The sequence below is a fragment of the Melozone crissalis genome, unplaced genomic scaffold (genome assembly GCF_028551555.1).
Source record: "Melozone crissalis strain CALT ecotype California unplaced genomic scaffold, PUWL_Pcris_2 ptg000016l_1, whole genome shotgun sequence".
Lineage (NCBI taxonomy): Eukaryota > Metazoa > Chordata > Aves > Passeriformes > Passerellidae > Melozone > Melozone crissalis.
Window position 1 is genome coordinate 25315637 of NW_026535794.1, and position 20349 is coordinate 25335985.

General features: G+C 38.4%; 1 protein-coding gene across 6 annotated transcripts in view; it reads left to right on the forward strand.

Moving 5' to 3' along the window:
* The window catches only part of PPP1R9A (protein phosphatase 1 regulatory subunit 9A), a 127742-nt gene that overhangs the window by 90824 nt on the left and 16569 nt on the right, over nt 1-20349 (forward strand). For 5 of the 6 annotated variants that reach the window (XM_054274335.1, XM_054274334.1, XM_054274336.1 and 2 more), the window contains exons 7-12: nt 6028-6183; nt 11576-11629; nt 13468-13697; nt 15067-15163; nt 15296-15467; nt 19667-19824. In XM_054274335.1, the coding sequence (XP_054130310.1) occupies nt 6028-6183; nt 11576-11629; nt 13468-13697; nt 15067-15163; nt 15296-15467; nt 19667-19824 (867 nt within the window). The remainder of the gene's footprint in view (nt 1-6027; nt 6184-11575; nt 11630-13467; nt 13698-15066; nt 15164-15295; nt 15468-19666; nt 19825-20349) is intronic. The other variant, XM_054274337.1, reaches the window with a different exon arrangement.

Genomic DNA, 20349 nt, shown 5'->3' on the forward strand with positions numbered 1-20349 from the left:
AGTGCTTAAAAACTACATTAGTATCATTGAAGTTCATACCCATTTCCTACTTGATGCCATGTATATATTTGGGACGTGGGTAGTAGGACATTCAGAATAAAGACTGAGGTTTAGTTACTAAGGTAGGCAGTGTAGCATGTTCCCTTTGTTAATTTAGAGACTGACCAGAAATGGATTTTACTGAATACCTGCAGTAATCTGAATATTACTATTTTTTAGCCTCCTGGCTATCCTATCCAGGTCTACTCACATAGCTTGCACCATTCCCAGACAACTGGCATGATGTAAACTGTGATCTAATGCACATTAGCCACAGTTCAAAAGTATTTTTGGTCACCACAAGCACTTCTGCTCCATTTACTGTCAAATATGAGCATTACTTCCTTGAGCATACCTTGCTCTGTGTGGACAAGTCTGGCTGGGTTTATGTTGCTGCCAGACACCACCACCAGCCCTGCATTCTTTGGCTCTGGTAAGCAGAGCACCTTTTGGGCAAGACAATCTCATTTTGCACTGGCTGAAGGAATATCTACAGGTATACAAAAACCACTGCTACCCTTTTGAGTCTTTTCCATCAGAGGGAATAGTGACTCTGACTGCTTGGAGTTCAGGAGTATTTGGATTGCCAGTGTGGAGAGTTTGGCATTGAGACAGCACAGAATTACACAGGTTGCTCAGTCTCAGAGCTGTCAAGCCATCCTGCTCATTTTCCTACACTGTTTAAAATATGTTACCATGGATCTCCAGGTACAGAGCTGCATAAATAAACAAGAAAATTATCTTGGGACTGCCAAATTCTGAGGCTCCAAGACTACTACAAGGACAGCAATAACATTTTAAGTTTTCCAGAGCAGGAAGTCAGTGATCTTGAGTCCTGCAGTCATGGCACATGACTTGTGTTTGTTAGAGGTGGTTAAACCACAGGAAGAGAATGTTTGCCAGGCGTGTGCAAGGTCTGATGTTTTATCTTGCTGTGTCACCAGCTGGCTGGATTTCCTCTGTTTTGGAGCTTCTGAAAGTCTTCATTGCCCAAGGAGCCTGTGGGTATTTTAGAAGGCTCCAAGTTATTTTAAAAAGCAGTATTCTGAGACAGTTTTGGTTTCTGCCAGCTAGTGGGCAGTGGACTTGAGTTGGATACTAAATTTAGAGATGCAGTGTTAGCCTACTGCCTTCTCATTCCATTGCCTTGCAGGAATGTTGCCTGACAGCTATTTATTGAGTAACATTTACACTAATACATAGTGTTTCTAAAATACATATAATTTACTGTGTAAATAATACTTAAAATTCATCATTTACTATATAAATGCCCTGCATCCCTGCATTTCAGAATCTGCTGTTACCATGGGCTGCAGGTCCCACGGGTTGCAGGATGCTTTCAGATGCTCCTTCATTTAATTTTTTGCGTGGAAACATAAAGCCCTTGTGCAGAACTGATGAACATGAAAAGAAAATGGATGTTCACAGTGGAGTCCATGCAAGGACCAGCAGGATAAGTGTGCATCAGCTCATAATTTGTTGTTAAGCTCCCACAAGCCAAGCACTTGAGCCAGTAGTATCAGCTATTTCTCAAGTGTTACATACAATAGGCAGCCCTGGCATTTCCTAGTGAGTCTGTGCTAATCCCAGTAAAGCTGGGAGGGTATGTTGCCTCTAGATAGCCTGCTGCACAGTTTGCCCATCACCACTTTGTCTAGCTTCCTGAAATCCCACATCCTTTTAATTTGTAGCATCCTGTCAGAAAATCAAACTCGAAGGCTTTGAAGTAGGCGCTGTCTTTGTATTTCCTACTTAGTGTGCTAAGCATGACCTGAATCTGTATCCTTGACTGAAACCTTTTGGATTCCTCGTGTTAACACAGTGTTCCGTGCATATGAGTCAAATTCTGACATTTCTTGGAATTGTGATTTGGACTTGGTATTATCTTCTTCATGTTCTACAGCAAATGACAAAAGTCAGATAAAGCAGATGACCTATTCCCCAGAAGGCTGCATGGGGTGATGCAAAATGTGAAATTAATAATATAGTACAGGATTCTGTTCACTCTGTGGCCACAGACAAGTAGTTTAATGCAAGTCATGTTTTATAATATCACTAATAGTCAAACTAATATTTTGTTCATTTTAAATTCTCATTCATTAGGACATGCTGAGAGCAAAGCAACATTTAAAACCATTGAAGAAAATCTTGACACATGCAAAAAAAAACGGCAGTGCACTTGAATGTCTTAACACCCAAAGAGTACATTTTTTTAACCAAATCACTCAGAGAGTACATTTTTTCCAACATCATTAATATGATGCATTCCTGTAAAAGCAATGATTAATACTATGCCATTATGTTTTTCTTCACTCTTTTGAAAAAATTAAATATAAGCCATCAAAGAAAAAATCAGATGAAGAGATGGGCTTGAGTTATTTTTATAGTTCCTCAAATGGTGTTCCCTGATTGTGGGAGAGTTTCAGCAGGAACAAAAGGTGTAGCTTGATGCAGCCTTTGTTATGGTGATTTGGGGAAGGTCTGTCTGCATTATCCTGGCTGGTGCTGCAGCTCCTTCTTTATGGCTGGGAGTGTTAGGCACACTTCAGAAATTTACTGTTAAGGCAGTTAAACAATGCAAGTAACACATTTTCCCTTTAGAAGTGGAAAATTGCAGCTCATGTTGATAATTTCATGCTATTAGCTGTGATTGCATATGGCAAAATGGAATGGCTAATATCAGAAGCTATTGCTTTGGATGGGACGAGCTTAGCCCTAAGTGCTACTCAAGTGAGAAACAGGGCTTTTACATGGATGAATTCTGCTCGCCAACACAGGATGAAGGGTCTAAGATTTTCCTTTTAGAGCATGTAAGTTTTCTTTGGCTATGGAGTTTAAAATATTACTGCTGTTTCTGGATAAGGAAACAAAATGTATTGCAGGGAACCTCAGGGAGTTACAATGACAACTCTTACCTCACAGAGCTTTGTTATTTGAAGTAAGAAAACTTTTTTTCTATGCCTTGCTGCTCCTTATAAAATAGTGAATTTCACATTCTAGCTAACTGGCACAGTGTGTGAACAGCTACTGTCTCATAGTTTCATGTGCAACAAAAGTCAGCAGAGAGAATTCTTTCAGGGAAAGTATGTTTCATGTAGTTTATGATGTATATTTCCTCAATGTACACATTGGTTCTTTTGAACCTGTAATTTGTTTTTCATGTGACTGTAAGATGAAATCCCTTTATTTTGAAGACAAAAGCTAAAGCCCCATTTATTTCTGTGTTTTGTAATGTGTTTTTGTCGTCCTGGTGTCTTGTTTACTTGAGCTGTGTTTTGCTTTGACAGCTACTTTTTTCATTAAATGAAGTAAAAATGACTGTGCTCGTTGACACTCACTATGTACAATTTGAAGCAAGATTTTCCTTTGTGTTCATTTGTAGCTGCCTGATGTTCCTCTTCAAACATTCTGGCTCCTGAGGCCGGTAGAATATTGTCAGCTCTTGAATTTTTCCCCAATAATTTACTCCTTCATGTGTGTTCATTTTTCTTTTTGTATTCAGTACTTCTTCTTAGCTTAAGTCTTTGGAGAAATCAGCTTTAACTAAATTCATCTGTTTTATTCCTTTGCCAAAATTGGTAAATGTAATTGGGATTTTGTATTAATGTATTTCTCTAAAATGCACATGTAGCTGAGCCAGGTCTGTTTTGTTTTACATAAGCAGGGCATGAGTTTACTGGTTAATGATCCTGTTCCTGCCTCCTCTTTCCATGCTTCAGAGATTTCCTTGCCACTGCTGATGGACCCACCAGGATTTTGTTTAATGCAGAAATTACAGTTGTGAATTACCTTATTTGTTTCAGGGATAATGACTGCAAAATGGAAAGTACATGGACTGTTAGTATTTTGTCCCCACAAAAATTAATTTCTCTGAAATCTCAGTGTGATTTTGAGAGTTAGTCTTTCTGCTTGTGGTTGCCCTGAGGCTGTGTGAAGGTGGCATTACATTACATGAAAGAGTCAGGAGAGTCAGCAGCCAAATTTTCAGTTTAGACAGCTACTGCACAAAGCCAGGGACAATAAAATAGAAACTAAATAATAAAGAAGTTACTACAGATGTAGTGTAACAGAAGGTTTTTTGTGTATGTGCGTAAGATCTAGACATATAGAATAACAATTTCAGGTGTTGTTTTCTTTAGCTATAGTGTTTACATGCCTGAAAACTCCTGTGAGATGGACTATGTATTCCTTACTTCTCTTAAATAAGGAAAGAAGAAGCAAACCCAGCTGTTAGCTTTTTTTAATAGAAGACTGTTGAGATTTTTAGGCATATATGCTCAGTAGGCATGAAGTATATAAAACAAATGGTTACTGTTTATTTCATTGGAGAATATATTACTATTTATAGTGGCAGCAATAACTCACCAAAAAAGTTCCTTGCTTTACAGTGACTGTTTTAAAGTATGGATGTGCATCTCGCTGACTTACTTTCTTTTTAGTAGTTCTTTCAACATCATAAAATTTTACTAAACTATTTTATACTTTCTCTGTGTTTTGGCTTTGTTTTTTAAAAAAGTGGTTAAAAAAAAGAGGAATGTAGGTTTTTCATGGTCTTTAAAGGTTCCTTTTAACCCAAACCATTCTATGATTTTAAGTGCTGTCTGTATGTCCTGTCCACCTGGAGTCAACATCTTGCATGCACTACTTTTTAGCTTAGAGAGTTTCACATAAGCCTAAACAACAGCTGAGAAACTGAATTAAGGTAGGAAGCTGAGGTTTGAACTGTTGTTCAAACATCTGAACTCTTACCTCTTGTTTTGAAAAGGTAAGGTTCTGACAAATTTTCTTTTGTCAGAAAATTACACTAATAGATAATTTTAGCACTATGGGGAATGTACTTCTGATAATAGTATTATGCTTCTTCATCTCAAGAACTGGAAGCTCATGAAGAAAAACTTTGAATAGTTTGGTCAAAACTTTAGTGGTATTACTGTAGAAACATGAAAAAGACTGCTGTGGTCTCCCTGCCCTTCCTTTTCCATGTATTTATTTAGTCCCAAGCCTTATAAATCCAGATGTGGTCCTGAGGGAAGTGTTTGCTTTATAATGTGTTTGCTTAGTCATGTGCAAGCCAGCAGGCTGTTTGTGATCCATTCACTCTGTACTTCCAGAGGGAGCCCTGCAGGAGCAAGGTGGTGCCATCCACCTTAGGGATGGGGAGGGATGAGCACAGATATGTGTGCAAAAGACTGAGTAGGCAGCCTGGGGCTCTATATTTCAACCTTTTCAATATTGTTGTTTTGTTTTATTTTGTTTGTTTTTGAGATACTGACTGCAGCTTAGGTTTTTTCAAAATTCTATTTTGTCAGCAAATTATTTGCACCTCGTGATTTACCTACACAATAAACACCCACATTTTTTGTTCCAAACTAGTTCAAAGCAGTTCCTTATTCAGGGTGAAAATTGAGTAAACTCTGGCTGCAGACTCTGAACTTGTCTCTGACACTTGGTTTCTTTTTCCTACTGTTGTCTTTCTGCGTGGGTGTGCCTTTCTATCATTAATTTGTTTATAAAGAACAAACCAATGAATTTTCAAATTCAACATGGAATATCACTGGAGAATTACTTCATCCAGATGACTTTACTAACAACTAATCAAGATCCTGTTGGTTGTATTCTGGTTTTTTTTTTTTCTGTTTGGAAAAGATTCATTGTTAAATCTGAAATAAATTTGGAGAGTTCTTTCAATGGAAAAGAGATCTCACTTGGAAAAGGATAAAACTATCAAAATACAGAGCCAGTAATGCTTGAGGACTGAGTTATTAGTGCTTAAGACATTGTGTTCTCTTCTCTCTTAATGTATTGAAATACTGCTGTGGAGTTAAATTTTGTCTGGTAGAATTCATCAGTACTGGGGTTACAGCTAAAGACAAAGAAAACCTTTTTTGTATGCAGAATGCTGTGATTGCACAGTATCTTAGTTACTCTTTGAATAGTCTCTGCATAATAAGAGGATAACTGGAATTTCTTAAATGCTATAAAATTAAGACAGGGGAATATGCCACAGATGAAGAAGATGAAGACATGGGACCTGTCCTTCCAGGAGGTGACATGGCCATTGAAGTGTTCGACCTCCCTGAAAATGATGACATGTTCTCCCCCAGTGATGTGGACACCAGCAAACTTGCTCACAAATTCAAAGAAGTAAGTTATACATCAGAAAATACTCGTGAAATACATCACTGAACCAGATTTCTAGTTATCTCAGTGCTTGGGTTTTTTCTCTTGAAAACTGGAGTGGTTTTTAGCTTTTCGTCTGTTTAGTACTTTGAAATGACTCTAAAATTTCACTTGAAAGAAGTAGAAGTGGCCTTTGGAGATATTTTGGCATCAGCTTTCAGGTGACTGTTGTATTGATGAGGGCAGTTTATAAATTAACTTTTCAATACAGAAGTAACTCTGCCTCAGCACTTAGTTTGACCACATAGACACAGTACAAGTTCATTCATTACTAGCAGGGTGCTGGGGTGTGTGGTTGGTTTTTTTTTGGCTTGGTTTGCTTTGTTTTGCTTTGGTCTTTTAAGATTCCAATAAAAGGTGGTTGGGAAAACCAAACAACAAATGTTAAATATCAGTGAAGAGAGACATGTGAAACTCATCCTATGCCATTCCACAGTAACTCATCAGTGTACAGCCATGTCATGTGTTTGGCCATGTGTTTAGAAAGATGCTCTATTGGGGAAGCAGCCATACTTCAAGATGGTATTTTACCAAAGTTTTACCAAAACTATGCCAAATTTATGGTTAGGGAGTATAGCATCCACCTGTACTAACTGTGGTGTTCATTGTGGTCACTGAATTAATATAATTTCACATACCAAAGTATGAAGGGACATTTCTGCTGTATTTTAGGCTGTGTGCTTTTGATTTGGCTTCTTTTTAGGCTTTCCTGAATTCTCATGCAAATAAAGACATGAAACAATGGATATACCTGAGCTTACAGTAATGGGCTGAGTAATAGCAGTAAAGAACTTTTTTTTTTTTTAACACAGGAAGATGGGAGGGTTGAAAGTAGCCAGAATCTCATAGGAGATTTAAGCAGCAGAACCTGGGCCCAAAGAGGAGTATTAAAATACCAGGACTCCTTTTTTAGCCTTCTCCACTTATCCTCTTGCCTTCACTCAAACCAGATATTTCACCTTGTATAAATATATTGTTACTACCCTCTAGTGAGAGTCGTGTGGGGAAAGTGATCAGTCAATGAGCAGCCAGTCTTTCCCTTTTCCTGCTGAGAGCCCTCTCAGCCATTGGGTGCCTACTGTTATTCATTGATGGTTCCTGAAAGTTTTTTACATTACTTATATTGTGATTTTCTCACTCTGTATTTTGAGTTTCATGCTCTTACACGAATTAGCAGAACATTTTTTTTTCATTTTCTAATACTTTGCATCGTACATAGAATACAGTATCAAAGTGGTGGGAAGATGCTACCATTCTCTGTGTGCCAGTGAGTTTTCCAAGGCTGTGCAAAACACAGATGCAGTGATGGTAAAAAAACTCACCTTTGAATAAAGCATCTTTAAATGTGTGCTTGAATTCAGTTTCCATAAACTCAGGCTATTGCCATAGTGGAGCTTGTCCAGAGTGATTTGAAGTTATTTGCAGACCTGTCGTCTGTAATGGCCTTAAAATGCTGTTTTAGAGCGCAGATGAAGGTACTTTGGGATCCTTGAGTGTGAGTGTAGATGAGAGCCTGAGAAGAAAACATGAAATGCTCCTGCCTCAGAGTGGGCTCTCTCAGCAGCCCACGCAGCAGTGCTGTTCTGAGCACACCACTTTTGTTTACGGATTGTCTGTAAGAGCACACAGCTGCGTTCTGTTGGCTGATGCTGAGTGAGTACATGTATTTTTCTTGGTATTTGCCCTGAATTCTTTCAACACTGGAGGACTTGTTCATGATCACAGTGCACAAGCCCACACAGTGTTTTCTGGAATTGTATTTAAAGAATAACTGTTCTTTCTTGTTCTTACTCCAGAGATTAATGAAAGTATTAGGCAAATTGGTAGGACATAATCTTTAAGCATAATAGTTTGACCTAATTAGTTGAATTCAGTCTTTGCAACAAGAATCATGTTCCCATACTCTGAGAGCACTCTTATTTAAAATGCTTTGCTTTTGGAATGGAAGTCAGAAGAGAGATGGGCATTCCTGGGTGAATCACGGTAGTTTTGAAAGTCTTGTTTTCCTGGCTGTAAAGCAGGAAAAATAAAACTGATTTTTCTTAACTGCTTTGAGAGGGAAAAAACTAGAAACTTTATTTTAGCTGTGATGATTGAAGAGAGACAAGATCTGTGGGGAGAGGGGACATTTATGTAAGAATTCATTATTCCATATTTTAATGAAATATATGAAGAATGGATGATCATTATATGCAAAAATATATAACGATTGCATAAAAATTGTCATGGTGATTATTAGATTCTAGTGCATTCTTTCCTTCCCAGTGTACTCCTGGTATTTTAACATTTGCTAGACTTTAATCTCCTTCTACCTTTTGCAGTCTTGATGAACTCAATCCATTTTCTCTCTAAAAGTTACCTTTTATAACAAGTTTTATTGTTTTGTAGAAAATTAATCAGCTTTTCAAGACATACTTGAATGGGGAATGTGCCAAAAATTACTCAAAATGTCTTTGTTAAAGTGAAGCCTTCACAATTTTATATTGACTTAAAAGCCAAAAAAAAAAATCAAAATAGTATCTGCCAAGAATTTGTCTGGCATTAAATAGGACATGGAATAAAGATTTCTGGTCCCCTGTTAGTAAACTTGTTTAAAAATTTTTAGCTATGGAGTCCAGATTTTCTTGCCAAATAGTTGACGTTGCTTGTTTTTTAGTCTAACCTATAAATGTGTTAGCATTTCTCATCTATTCTATAACCATAATTAGTTCTTTTTTAAAAAAAATCAGATATCGAGCTACACATTTTTCTGTTAAGCAGAAAAGTGTCTTCTTTCTTCTGCCTCAGTGGGATCTGCTGTACCATGTACTGATTCAATGATCTGACTGGGTACTCAGTGTTCATTTTTTTAACTTAATAACAGAGAGCACAAAAATAACTGTTAAAAACCATCTGTACCTGAGCATATTGTCATTTATGCAACAATTTGGAGTTTATTTGTATGTAATAATAAGCTCTTTAAGTGCTCTGTATGGAATTGTGGGGTTTCAGAGGAGATGGGAGTAGGCTGTCAGAAGGCAGCCTAAGGCTTTGAGTCTTGGCTTTTTGATGCCATTATTAAGTCTGAAAAGGGGAAAAATCTAGCTCATCCATTGTTCCCCTGATTTTATCTCATCCCAGGACAGTGTAGCAGAACTAAGCAAAGGTTAGGCATTTTATAAACACCATGATGTTTTGAGATGGTTCTTTAATAATTTTTCACTATTAACAGGAGTGCAATGGGGGGAAAAACCAGTTCTCAATCTCTGAAAGTTGGAATGACTGAGCTCAAAAATTACAAGTAACATCTTGCAAATGCAAATTGAAGTATCTCCCTTTTTCCCTTTAATATGTAGATAAAAAGGTGTATGTCCTTCTCAGCTTCCGGGCCTACTAGGTGCAGTAGCATCACTGGTAACTTCTTGCCATTAGTCCAGCTCCAGGGCTGCCAAGTGCCCTGTTCCCAGCTGCACTGGCCCCTCTCCATCCTGGAGCAGCAGCCCTGCTCCCCTGTGGCCCTTGCTCAGGAGCCCCATGATCCCAGGGTCACCTGTGTCTCTGCAGGCTGCTGCAGTCAGCTCATTTCATTTTAAATGGAATCTTACATCTGCTCTCAGTGAGCACGGGAAGAGTTGTAACACTTTTCAGTGCAAAGTCAAAAAGTGAGCATAAGTAACAGATTGTGGGGATTAGAAGTTCTTACAGTCTCCTCTGGAAACCAAGAAATGAGTGTTGGAAAGAAGATTTCCTAAATGGTGAATCGGTGTCTCTTTTATTCTGTCCAGCATAAATTGAGGAATTCTCCACCTTAAAGGACTAGGTTTATTCAGTAGATAAATTGAGGCTGATTTGCAAGCCAAACTTTATCTGAGAGTGTGCATTTCCTGTGCCACAAGAAGGGGCATTCAAGAGACTTCAGGAAAAGGGAATTTCTAAATTGGCCTAGAATTTTTCAGAGATACTTGTAGTGGTCAGCTCAGTGATAGATCCTGTTACTTTGAAAATTATTCCCTTCACCCAGAAGAACTTCTCCTTTGATTAATTTGTATATTTTCTTACTAACAGCTGGTTCTTCAAGAACATAGCCATTATTTCACCAGAGATGTTAGTTTCTGGTTCAGTACAACAACCTCATATACTCTATTAGCTCACATAAACTATTCCCAAAAGCTCATGTTTGTCTTGTAAGAGAAGTAACCTGCATGTAAAACATGCTTTTCCATAGCTATTCCTCCTATTCATAAATAATGGACGATACCGTATCTCCAGTGCAGTGCTGGCTCAGGCTGTAATTCACTTTTTGACCTTGCCCTCAGCTCCATACCCAACATACCCGAGTCACTGACTCAGTGTGAGGTTTTGGGGCCTGTCAGTAGTTTGCCCATGCTGCCTGCTTTAAGCAGTACAGCAGCAGGGATGGGGGTGCAGGCAAGTATTGGGTACATGTGAGTGATCATTTCCACGTGGAGTAGGGTAATGCTGTTGGAGCTGTGGTTCAGCTTGTACTTCAGAGTTTTCCTGGAGCCTGTGAATAGCAGACCTTTGTGGTAAAACTAAAGGTGTTTCAGGACATTGCCTGATACACTCACAGTAGTAGACTGTAGTAGGCTGTTCACTCCACAGGAACAGACTAATGTAGGTTAGAACAGAAGAAATCCCACAGCAGGCGTGCAGGTGGGAGCCAGGTCCTCCACACCAACCCTTTCCCTGTACAGATCCCCTGTTGTGGCTGCTTGGTGATGTAACTACAACCTTTAGCACACTGCCTGCCTGTTAATCTGCTTGCAATCGCTTTGTTGCTTGAGTGCTGTTGCTGTTATTTACAGTTTCCCTGTGTAACTGCCCTCAACTGAGATTAGCTGGCTTGTGCAGAGTAACTCCAGCTATTGGTGAAAGATAGCATCAGTTTACCGTTCTTCTTGCATGAAATAAATGTTTGGAATCTTCCCTCAAGGTTTTCCTGACTTCTTGAGATGTTAAATCACTTATTTCCATATTTGCTTATTTGTAATGTGCCTGCTTAAATCAGTGCAGTGGGACTTTCGGCACTGGGATATATTTCACATTCACATCAGGGGAGAGCAAAGCCCAGCAGGATAACATCTAATTTTTTTAAACATAAGACATTTGGTTTTGCTAAACAGATTGGATGTTCTGATTTGAAATTATGAGTGGTTAGACGGCATCCTATCTTTAATTAGGTTGCACAGACTGAGTCATTTTGCAAGCTAGACATTTTAATTTACAATCTACTGCACTGCAGCACTCTTCGGGGCCTTCTGCTATGTAATAAGGTATTCAACTTGCAGCACAGGCTTTAAAAATACCGGAGTACTCTCTGTGACTTCACTTGTTTATTTTATGTTTTCAATTCTAGTTGCAAATCAAACATGCAGTTACAGAAGCTGAAATTCAGAAGCTGAAGACAAAGGTAAGAATCAATATATGGTTAATGCATACTGTTTTTTTCTTTATGCAAAATCAGATCTGAAGATGTATCTTTATGTGGGTGGAGAAGTCACCATCCTTATTAAAGGCTGATTAAGAAGCACAGTGGCTCAGCTAAATCTTGTCTTGGTGTATGTTCTTTATTCCAAGTTTCGAGTAAAAATCTTAAGTGCTGCTATTAAAAGAAAGTGCCAACTTTTGTAGCTTCAGTTAAACATATGTTTTAAGGGGTATCATAATAACTAAATGGCAGATTGCTAGTTTTAAAATTCTGATGCATTTTTTCAGGTTTTAAAATTATATTTGGATTGAATGTTCAAGTTGAACTTAGTAGATTTTTATTTACAAGTGATGTTAAAGTATCCCTGTGCTACTTTCCAATACTGACATTTTTTAAAAACCCAATTTGTTTAAAGCAATTTAATAGAAATTATTTTTATATACAGAAGGAAAAGTATTGTTTCAAATGTTGCAGCTCTTTTTAAAAGATAGTCTAAGAAGGAAAAATAGAATCAGTTTAAAAGAAAACATTATCTCACAATCAGCTGCTAGTAAATAAATTAAATTTGCTATAGCAATAAAAAAGAATTGGGGTTTTTTTCTACTAGGGTAACCTTTATGGGAACCTAACTGATTGTTCAGCAATACTAGGTTTTATAATGACATCCTTCTCTTTGAGTCTGAGTATATTATAAAGGAAATAAAAGTAAGAAAAAGAGAAAATTGTACTTCAAGAAAAGATATTAGATTACTATTTCTTTTCAGCAGCATTTGCACTCACTATTATTTTGTATTTTGCATAGTGTTTATCAAATCTGCATAAATTACTGTTAAAATAAATCAGAGTTCCACTGTTTTGTGTAAGGACAATTTCTGTTGTCCTGTTTCAGTCCAGAAGGTCAAAAATCTTTTCTTTCTCTGCTTTCCAGTTCAAATCTAGCAATTGGAGCCTCACAGTCAATCCCTTGGGATTGTGCCAAGGCCCATTGACTTGATGGCATCAATGTGTGGGTGTAAACATTCCTCTGTCATATCCATTTGCAAAATTAGGGTTAATGTGCCTTTTAGTGTTGGACCTTTTTACCTCATCATTTCAATGGAGCTGAAGAGAATGTGACTCATTTAGGTATATTACTAATAAAACTGCAAACAAGTTAATTTTTTTTTTGGTGTGTATCATCCATAATGCTAGCAGAACTGCCTAGAGCAAATTAAGAACTCCTGATAAATAAACAGGGATGTTAAGGCATTTTTTGTTTACTAAATTATAGGAACTAAATCCCACAAGATGCTGTATAACCCTACCCTTATCCAGCACCAAACACTGAAACCTGCAGGTAGCTTCAGTTAGCAAATGAGAACACTAAAACAAAACAAAACAATCTGGAAATCAAAAATTCCCCCATCCCAAAATAGGAAATGTCATCATTTTCTGAAAGTGTGTATATGCTTTATGGCACCTGAGTCACATGCACAAAGCAAAATGCATCCCATGTGCTGGCTGATTAACCTTGCAGTTTGTCTGGGTACTCCACTATTGACATTTTAAATGTCAGCCAGTCAGATAGGTTAGTATAACCCAGAGAAGAATAGAGGCTGCACTGGAACACTGAGCAAAAACTCTGCTTGGTTTTATGAGGAAGAATTATACATGTATCAGCCTGTTTTCTTTCTCCTGGAACACTCTTCCCACTGCTAGCATATTACTGTTGTAGTTACTGATTTACTGGTTGTCTCTGTTTGAGTTGTTTGAATTAATCCTGAACTATTAGGCTGCACTTTGCAGCTTTTTATGGACTGCATCTCCACTCCTTTGTTCAGCTGCAGGCTGCTGAGAATGAGAAGGTGAGGTGGGAATTGGAGAAGACCCAACTCCAGCAGAACATTGAGGAGAATAAGGAAAGGATGATGAAATTAGAGAGTTATTGGATTGAGGCACAGACCCTGTGTCACACAGTGAATGAGCACCTCAAGGAGACGCAAAGCCAATATCAGGCTCTGGAGAAGAAATATAACAAGGCAAAGAAATTAATCAAGGATTTTCAGCAAAAGTAAGCAGCTACACCAGGCTCAGCAAATGACTTAGTGGCCAGTTAGAAAACATGTATGTGATATATTTTGAAATATGAAACCCACTGTTAAACACCTGTAAGGTAAACACTGTTTTCCACTTTTTTATTCATGAAAAGCATGGACACTTTCTATTATGGAAAAATGCTAGTATTCAAGCTGTAGTCATGCTGTACCTAAATAAAGACTAAGGCTGTAATATTTCAGATTGGTATGTTTCAGAATTAGCAAATAGCTCAATGTAATTGCAAACAACTAAGAGTAATTACAGTAAAGCACTTGATTAACAAAGTTTGCAGCAATTTATATGGGTGTTGTATCAGCTGGATTAATTTCTGCTGTGTACTAATGTAACATCAAAAGGAATATTGTTTTGTTGCATTTTACATTTAATTTTTCTTCTTCTTGTAGATGCCAAGAATGTTTGAGCTGAGTTGAGCTAACTGATGATTTCCCGGCCCCCTCTGTTTCATGTGGTTCCCTCTCCCTGGTGGCTAGCAAGAATAATAACATCTTACATTTCTATAACAGCTTCCATTCCCCAGATTACTTTTTTTTTGCAGCAGCATCAGCTTTTTTCATATTCTGCTGAAATACACTTATTTAAAGAGGAAAACTCAAAGACATACAGCAATGTCACAAGATAATTGGGATTGCAGAAATGAATATCCTGTCCCATTAAAAAGGGGGTTAGATTATCAAAATATCATTACCTATTTTGGAATTTTGTGATTGTTCCAAAACTAGTTTGTATCCTGTGTGTTTTCTATCACGAATTTCTTTGATATTCAAAATAAAAAGAGATAGAGCAAGTCACTAGAATGAGCTTGGATAGCTTTCCATTGACATTCTGCTTTATATTAGTAAAAGATCTAGTCAGTTGTTTTTAAATACTTCAGACTCCTTTGATGATGTGACATATTTCCTTTAGAAAATTCAATTTATGCCTGCAAACTTACAGTTTGTCCATTCTGTGAAGGAGCACAGTCATACTCTAGTAAAACAGAGACTTTGCTCTATGTCCTACAACATAGAAAAGCATAAACTAAGCTATGTTGATTTTTTTGTAAAGACAGACTAGGAAAATAAACCAGTTTAGCTATTTTGATTATTAGTAAGAACTGAGACTTTTTTTCCAGATAAGTTGCTCTTGCCATTTTTATACTATTGCCTAGCATATTCACTTAGACTAATTGCTTGGGGTTTTGTCCTGATTGCAGTTTCATAGTTCTTACTAAATGACTGATAAATTATTTGGCAAGGACAGATTTTTCTGATGAGTAGCAAACATTTTTTTTTCACTCTGATTGCTTTGATGACAGCAAATACGTCTTTTTTTTTTCCCTTTAGAGAACTTGACTTCATCAAACGCCAGGAAGCTGAACGCAAGAAAATAGAAGATTTGGAGAAAGCACACCTTGTAGAGGTTCAAGGCTTGCAAGCTCGTGTGAGTAGCATTTCCTCTTTATATTTGAAGAATGAGACAATTCTGTGTGTTATTCTGGAAAAACAACATCTCTAATGGGGAGGGTGTATTGGGGTGAATATGTTTGGTAATACTGTGTTGTATTTCTTTCAGATACAAGACTTGGAAGCAGAAGTTTTCAGGCTAATGAAGCAAAATGGAAGCCAGGTTAACAATAACAACAACATTTTTGAAAGGCAGACATCATTTGGAGAAGTTTCTAGAGGAGATCCAGTGGAAAATCTAGATACTAAGCAAGTGACCTGTCTGGATGGCTTAAGTCAAGGTTTGTTTGAACCAAACCATAACTTCTATGAACCATAGAATCATAGAATGGTTTGGGTTGGAAGTACCTTAAAGATAATTTAGTTCCAGCCCCCCTGCCATGGGCAGGGACACCTTTCACTAGACCAGGTTGCTCAAAGCTGCCTCCAACCCAGCCTTGAACACTTCCATGGATGGGGCAGCCACAGCTTCTCTGAGCAACCTGTTCCAGGGTCTCACCACCCTCACAGTAAAGAATTCCTGCCACATATCCAACCTAAGTGTCCCTTCTGTCAGTGTGAACCATTGCTCCTTGTCCTGTCACTGCAGTTCCTGACAGAATCCCTCTGTGGCTTCCCTGTGGGGCCCCTCAGATGCTGGAAGGTTGTTGTGAGGTCTCTGCACAACCTTCTCTTTTCCAGGCTGAACAGCCCCAACTTTCTCAGCCTGTCTTCATGGGGAGGTGCTCCACTCCCCTTATCAGCATCATGGTCTTCCTCTGGACTTGATCCAGCAGTTCCATGTCCTTCTTAGGCTGGGAGTCCCAGAGCTGGATGCAGCACTCCAGCTGGGGTCTCATGAGAGCAGAGGGGCAGAATCACCTCCTTTGAGGTGGCACCTGCTTTTGATGAAGCCCAGGATTCCTAGAACTGTAACATTATTTATTTCTCTGTTGAAAAAAAAGCAATACATTATGAAATAAATTAATTTCTAGCCACCAGAGAGGTGTTTTATTAATATTGATATTTTAGCTGTCATTTCAAGGGTGGACACCAACAATATTGCCTTACAAACAAATCAATATGAATTATATTTTTAACAAGATATGTGTATAACAAAGAGCTAGTCCTGCTGAAATGGTATTAGGTGATATGCAGACCTTGTGCAGTTGGTTTCCATAAATCTTCACAGACCTGTTTTTTCTGTCAAGTGTTAATTTTAATGAAATCTCTGAAGTTCAGAAAAGCACTCAGGATGACAAGAAAGTCTGTATTTCTGCCATAGACACTCAGTAAGTGTTATAAAACTTTTAATACTTAACAGTGCTGTTAACACAAATCCTTTCAGTAGTTTGTTACAGGAGAAGAAATTATGTTTTCTTCACTTGACTCAGAAAAATGATGCTTACATGTACTGTTGTAACAATGTCAACACACATCTATGGCTCAAGAACTAAAATCCAGGAATTCCTACATGTAAAAAAAAAAAAAGAAGAAAAATTGTAAAATTAATTCTAAAAAGTTGGAAGTTCTTAGTACAGTATTAAAAATCTGCATGTCAGTGCTTCAAAATTATGTTTTTTTAATCAATGCATTTGCATGAAAATTTTCAAAGAGCTGCCGTCTTTCATTCCAAAAAATGATCTCCTGGAGAAATGTTACCAGTGTTAATTTTTTTGAGTGTTAGACTAGATGATCTCTGAATTTAAACACCCAAGTTTAACCACATGAATATAAACACAAATTATTTGCTAGGAGAAATTGGTAATGGGCAATGATTTTTTTGAAAGCAGAAGCTGCATAGTTAGACCTTAGAGTCCAGGCTGCATTTGTGGTTTTAATAAGGGGGGAAAAACTTCATTTTTGTAAATAAGTATATCTTTAAAAATGCTGCAGCTCTCTTTGACTTCTATATCCCTTTTCCAGTAAATTCTGTGTCAGTTCCTGAGGTCTGTATCAGACTCTAATGTAGTGATACTTGCTCTGCAAAGAGCCTATGTCTCTGTATCACTCTTGTTTAAGCCTTTTAAGAAAAGAACTTGCCATCATCCCCTGGGTGTTTGCAGAGGAGCTATGAGGGGCAGGGGAGTTGTCCATGATGGACAGCTGGAGGTGAGTAGAGTCCCTGTGGTGCTGTGGGTTGTGCACACTGCCTTTGTGACACTCAAACAGGTGCTCCAGTCTCTTTTCTAGCTCATGTTTGGCAAGCATAACACATGCTTCTTGATCAAGCCTCTGCATTGGGTTCCTGGGGTGGGACTGCATGTGGACAGCCACATCCCAGAATTTTGTCCAGAGATTTGCAGGTCTGTTTTCCATCAAAAATTTAGGGTATGTAAAGATACAATGTTTTAATTAAAATTGTATCGAGTATGTTTCTGTTTAAGTGTGATCTGAGGTGTTTATGACATTCTTGCATGGTTGGGGGCTTGGGAAGGAGCAGTGGGTGCAGCCTGGTGTTTGCAAACATTTGAGTGTAACTGTTCCTGACGCTGCACGGTGCTCTGGCCCTGCTCAGCATCCTGCCAAGACTCCTGAGGCTGTAACATAACCTCACACTGAGCTTCAGGGGCTGCCAGTAACATCAGTGGAAGTTAAAAAGAGAAAATCAAAACTACCACGGCCCACATAATTCTTCCTTTGCTTTGCCAGGGAATACTAGACTGGAGATTACATTTCCTTTACAAATACATGGTTTATTCTGAGAGCCCAGCAGTGCCTTGTAGCCTCCTGGTTTACTGATGATGAGCTGTGTCTGCAGTAGACAATCAAGCTGTTTGCTGGCAGGAGTGAGTGGTTTGAAAGCTAAACAGTTCAGTAGTGAGGCCAACTTTGACAGTCTCAGACTTTGACATCTCTCTGCAAGTTCCCATTCCAGCCACTTTGTGTTTCTGCTTTCTGGGTGTCTTTGGATACCCAGGGATGTGTCAGTTCACAGGAGATTTTAAATTCTGTCGCCTGTCTAATGGAAAAACAGTGGGAGTACAGGCGAGCTCCTTCCTGCTTCACAGTGGTACTGAAATAGTTCAGATGGAAGAACCTTGGAGTCAAGTAGTTGAATGTCTAGGAAAGAAAGTCTCATTACATTGACTCTGAGAGTGAAATAAGAACTGTTATGACTTTTATGTGAGAGATGTTCCAGACACCCCAGTGGGTTGGGAGATTACTACAGCATCATGTGAGGCTGTGGGTTTGTGCTGGGAGCTGTGTGTGAGGGCCAGCCACTCTCTGCAGAAGAGGGAGCTGGGGCTGGGGGTGGCAGCACGTGTGGCTGGGGCAGAGACCATCTGACAGCAGCCCAGTTCCACTGCAACAAAGCGGGGCAAGATGGGGTGCAGGAAGTAGGAAGCTCCATCCCAGATGGTCTTCTGCTTTTAAGAAGGTCCATATAAGCACTTCTGTAAATTCCATTTGCAGTCCTGTGTTTATAGTTTGCATAATTTCAGCAGTGAAACGAAGGGATGTATAGAAGTCTGTACACCTGAAAGAACAAATAAAAGCAGTTTAACCAAATACAAGCAGTTCAAGCTATAATAACCGTGTGTAGTTTTCCTGTGGAGTACTTAGGGCAGAAGCATCATTGCAAGTCAGACAATGCTAATTATTCTGGAGTATCATGTGAAGTAAAATTTAACTCTAACACATAGAAGAAAAGCAAAAATATCTGTAAGATCAGATTTTAATTAATTTGTGTATTCTGAATGCAATATATAGGCAAGTAAATGTATCTAATGGATTATGGTTTGGGTTTTACTGTGAGGGTTGAAGAAACATTGTTAAAACCATAAGAATCTATTCTTTTTTTAGTACTAAATACAAAAATACCTTTTAAAATATTTTTAGTCTTAGTCACTGCAGATTTGTAAAATGCTAAATTTGCTGCAATACTCAGATTTCATTTGAGTAGATGGTTGATAGCTAAGACAAGTACAGCTATGTTAGTTTTAGCTGTAGAGGCAAGTCATATATGAAGTGTTCAGTATACTTTGCTCATGAGACATTCAGGAATCAGGTGTCTTTGAAGCCAGGAAAGTAACATGGTTTCATTGTTCTGTTCTTTTATATTAAATACTTCTTCAGTTGTCATGTATCACACAACGATGTTTATGCCCTGGTGGAGGAGAACTCTCTGCAGGCCAAGCACATGTAACTCCCTCTGAGGGAGTCTGAGTGGATTTATTTTCAGGGCTGGTACCGCTGGGTTTGTGTGGTCATCTGTGTAACAGTGGGAATACTTCATGGAATTCTTAAATATCTGCAGTTGGTTCTTTGTATGCCCTTGCTGAATCTGTACAGATAAACTTGTTTATGCAAATAACTTTTTCTGGGGGTACTATAGGAGTTATGAAGGTACAGGTACAAGTAAAATGTATATTTTCTAACCTAAATTATTCTATGATTCTATGCAAAGTGCATGTGCTTGCAATTGTTTGTACAATTCCTTTTCTTAGGAAAAAGTAAGGAAATCAGTTAAACAGTTTGAAATCACGTTTCCACACAGATTTCAATGAAGCAGTTCCAGAAACAGAGAGGCTGGACTCCAAGGCACTGAAGACTCGGGCTCAGCTCTCGGTGAAGAACAAGCGGCAGAGGCCGTCCAGAACGCGGCTGTACGACAGCATCAGTTCCACTGATGGCGAGGACAGCCTGGAGCGAAAGGTGAGAAGGGCTCTGCCCTCTCTTTCCAGCTTCCTGGGGACTGCTAGGTTGCCCCTGTAGGTCAGTTCATCCTCTGTCTTTATCCTTTCATTGTAGCACAGGCAGTATTTATTCCTCTGTGGCCGGTCTGCTGTGAATGTACTTGAGTGATGTGCAAGTCCAGTCACCGTTTGAGTCAGCACACCTGGTTTTTTGGTTCTGTTGTGTTTTAACTGAAATCCTGGTCTTTTTGATTTACATGTGCTTTATAACATAGAGCGGGTCTTTTCATTTATGCAGGAGGTGAAAGGAGCTTGAATTGTGCATTTCTCTATTTGTTAATTTGTTACCACAATTGATACAATATTTGCTCATTGTTTTGTCCTATTCTGACTTCATCTGAAAGCAGATACCAATAAACAGCACTGTTTTGTACCAATAAACAACATCAAAGGGTAGTGCCTTGAACTGCTACAGCATTTCGTACAAATAGAAAGCTAAATAATGAATAAAAGAATTGCATGTTCAAAGTAAATCTTGCTCTGT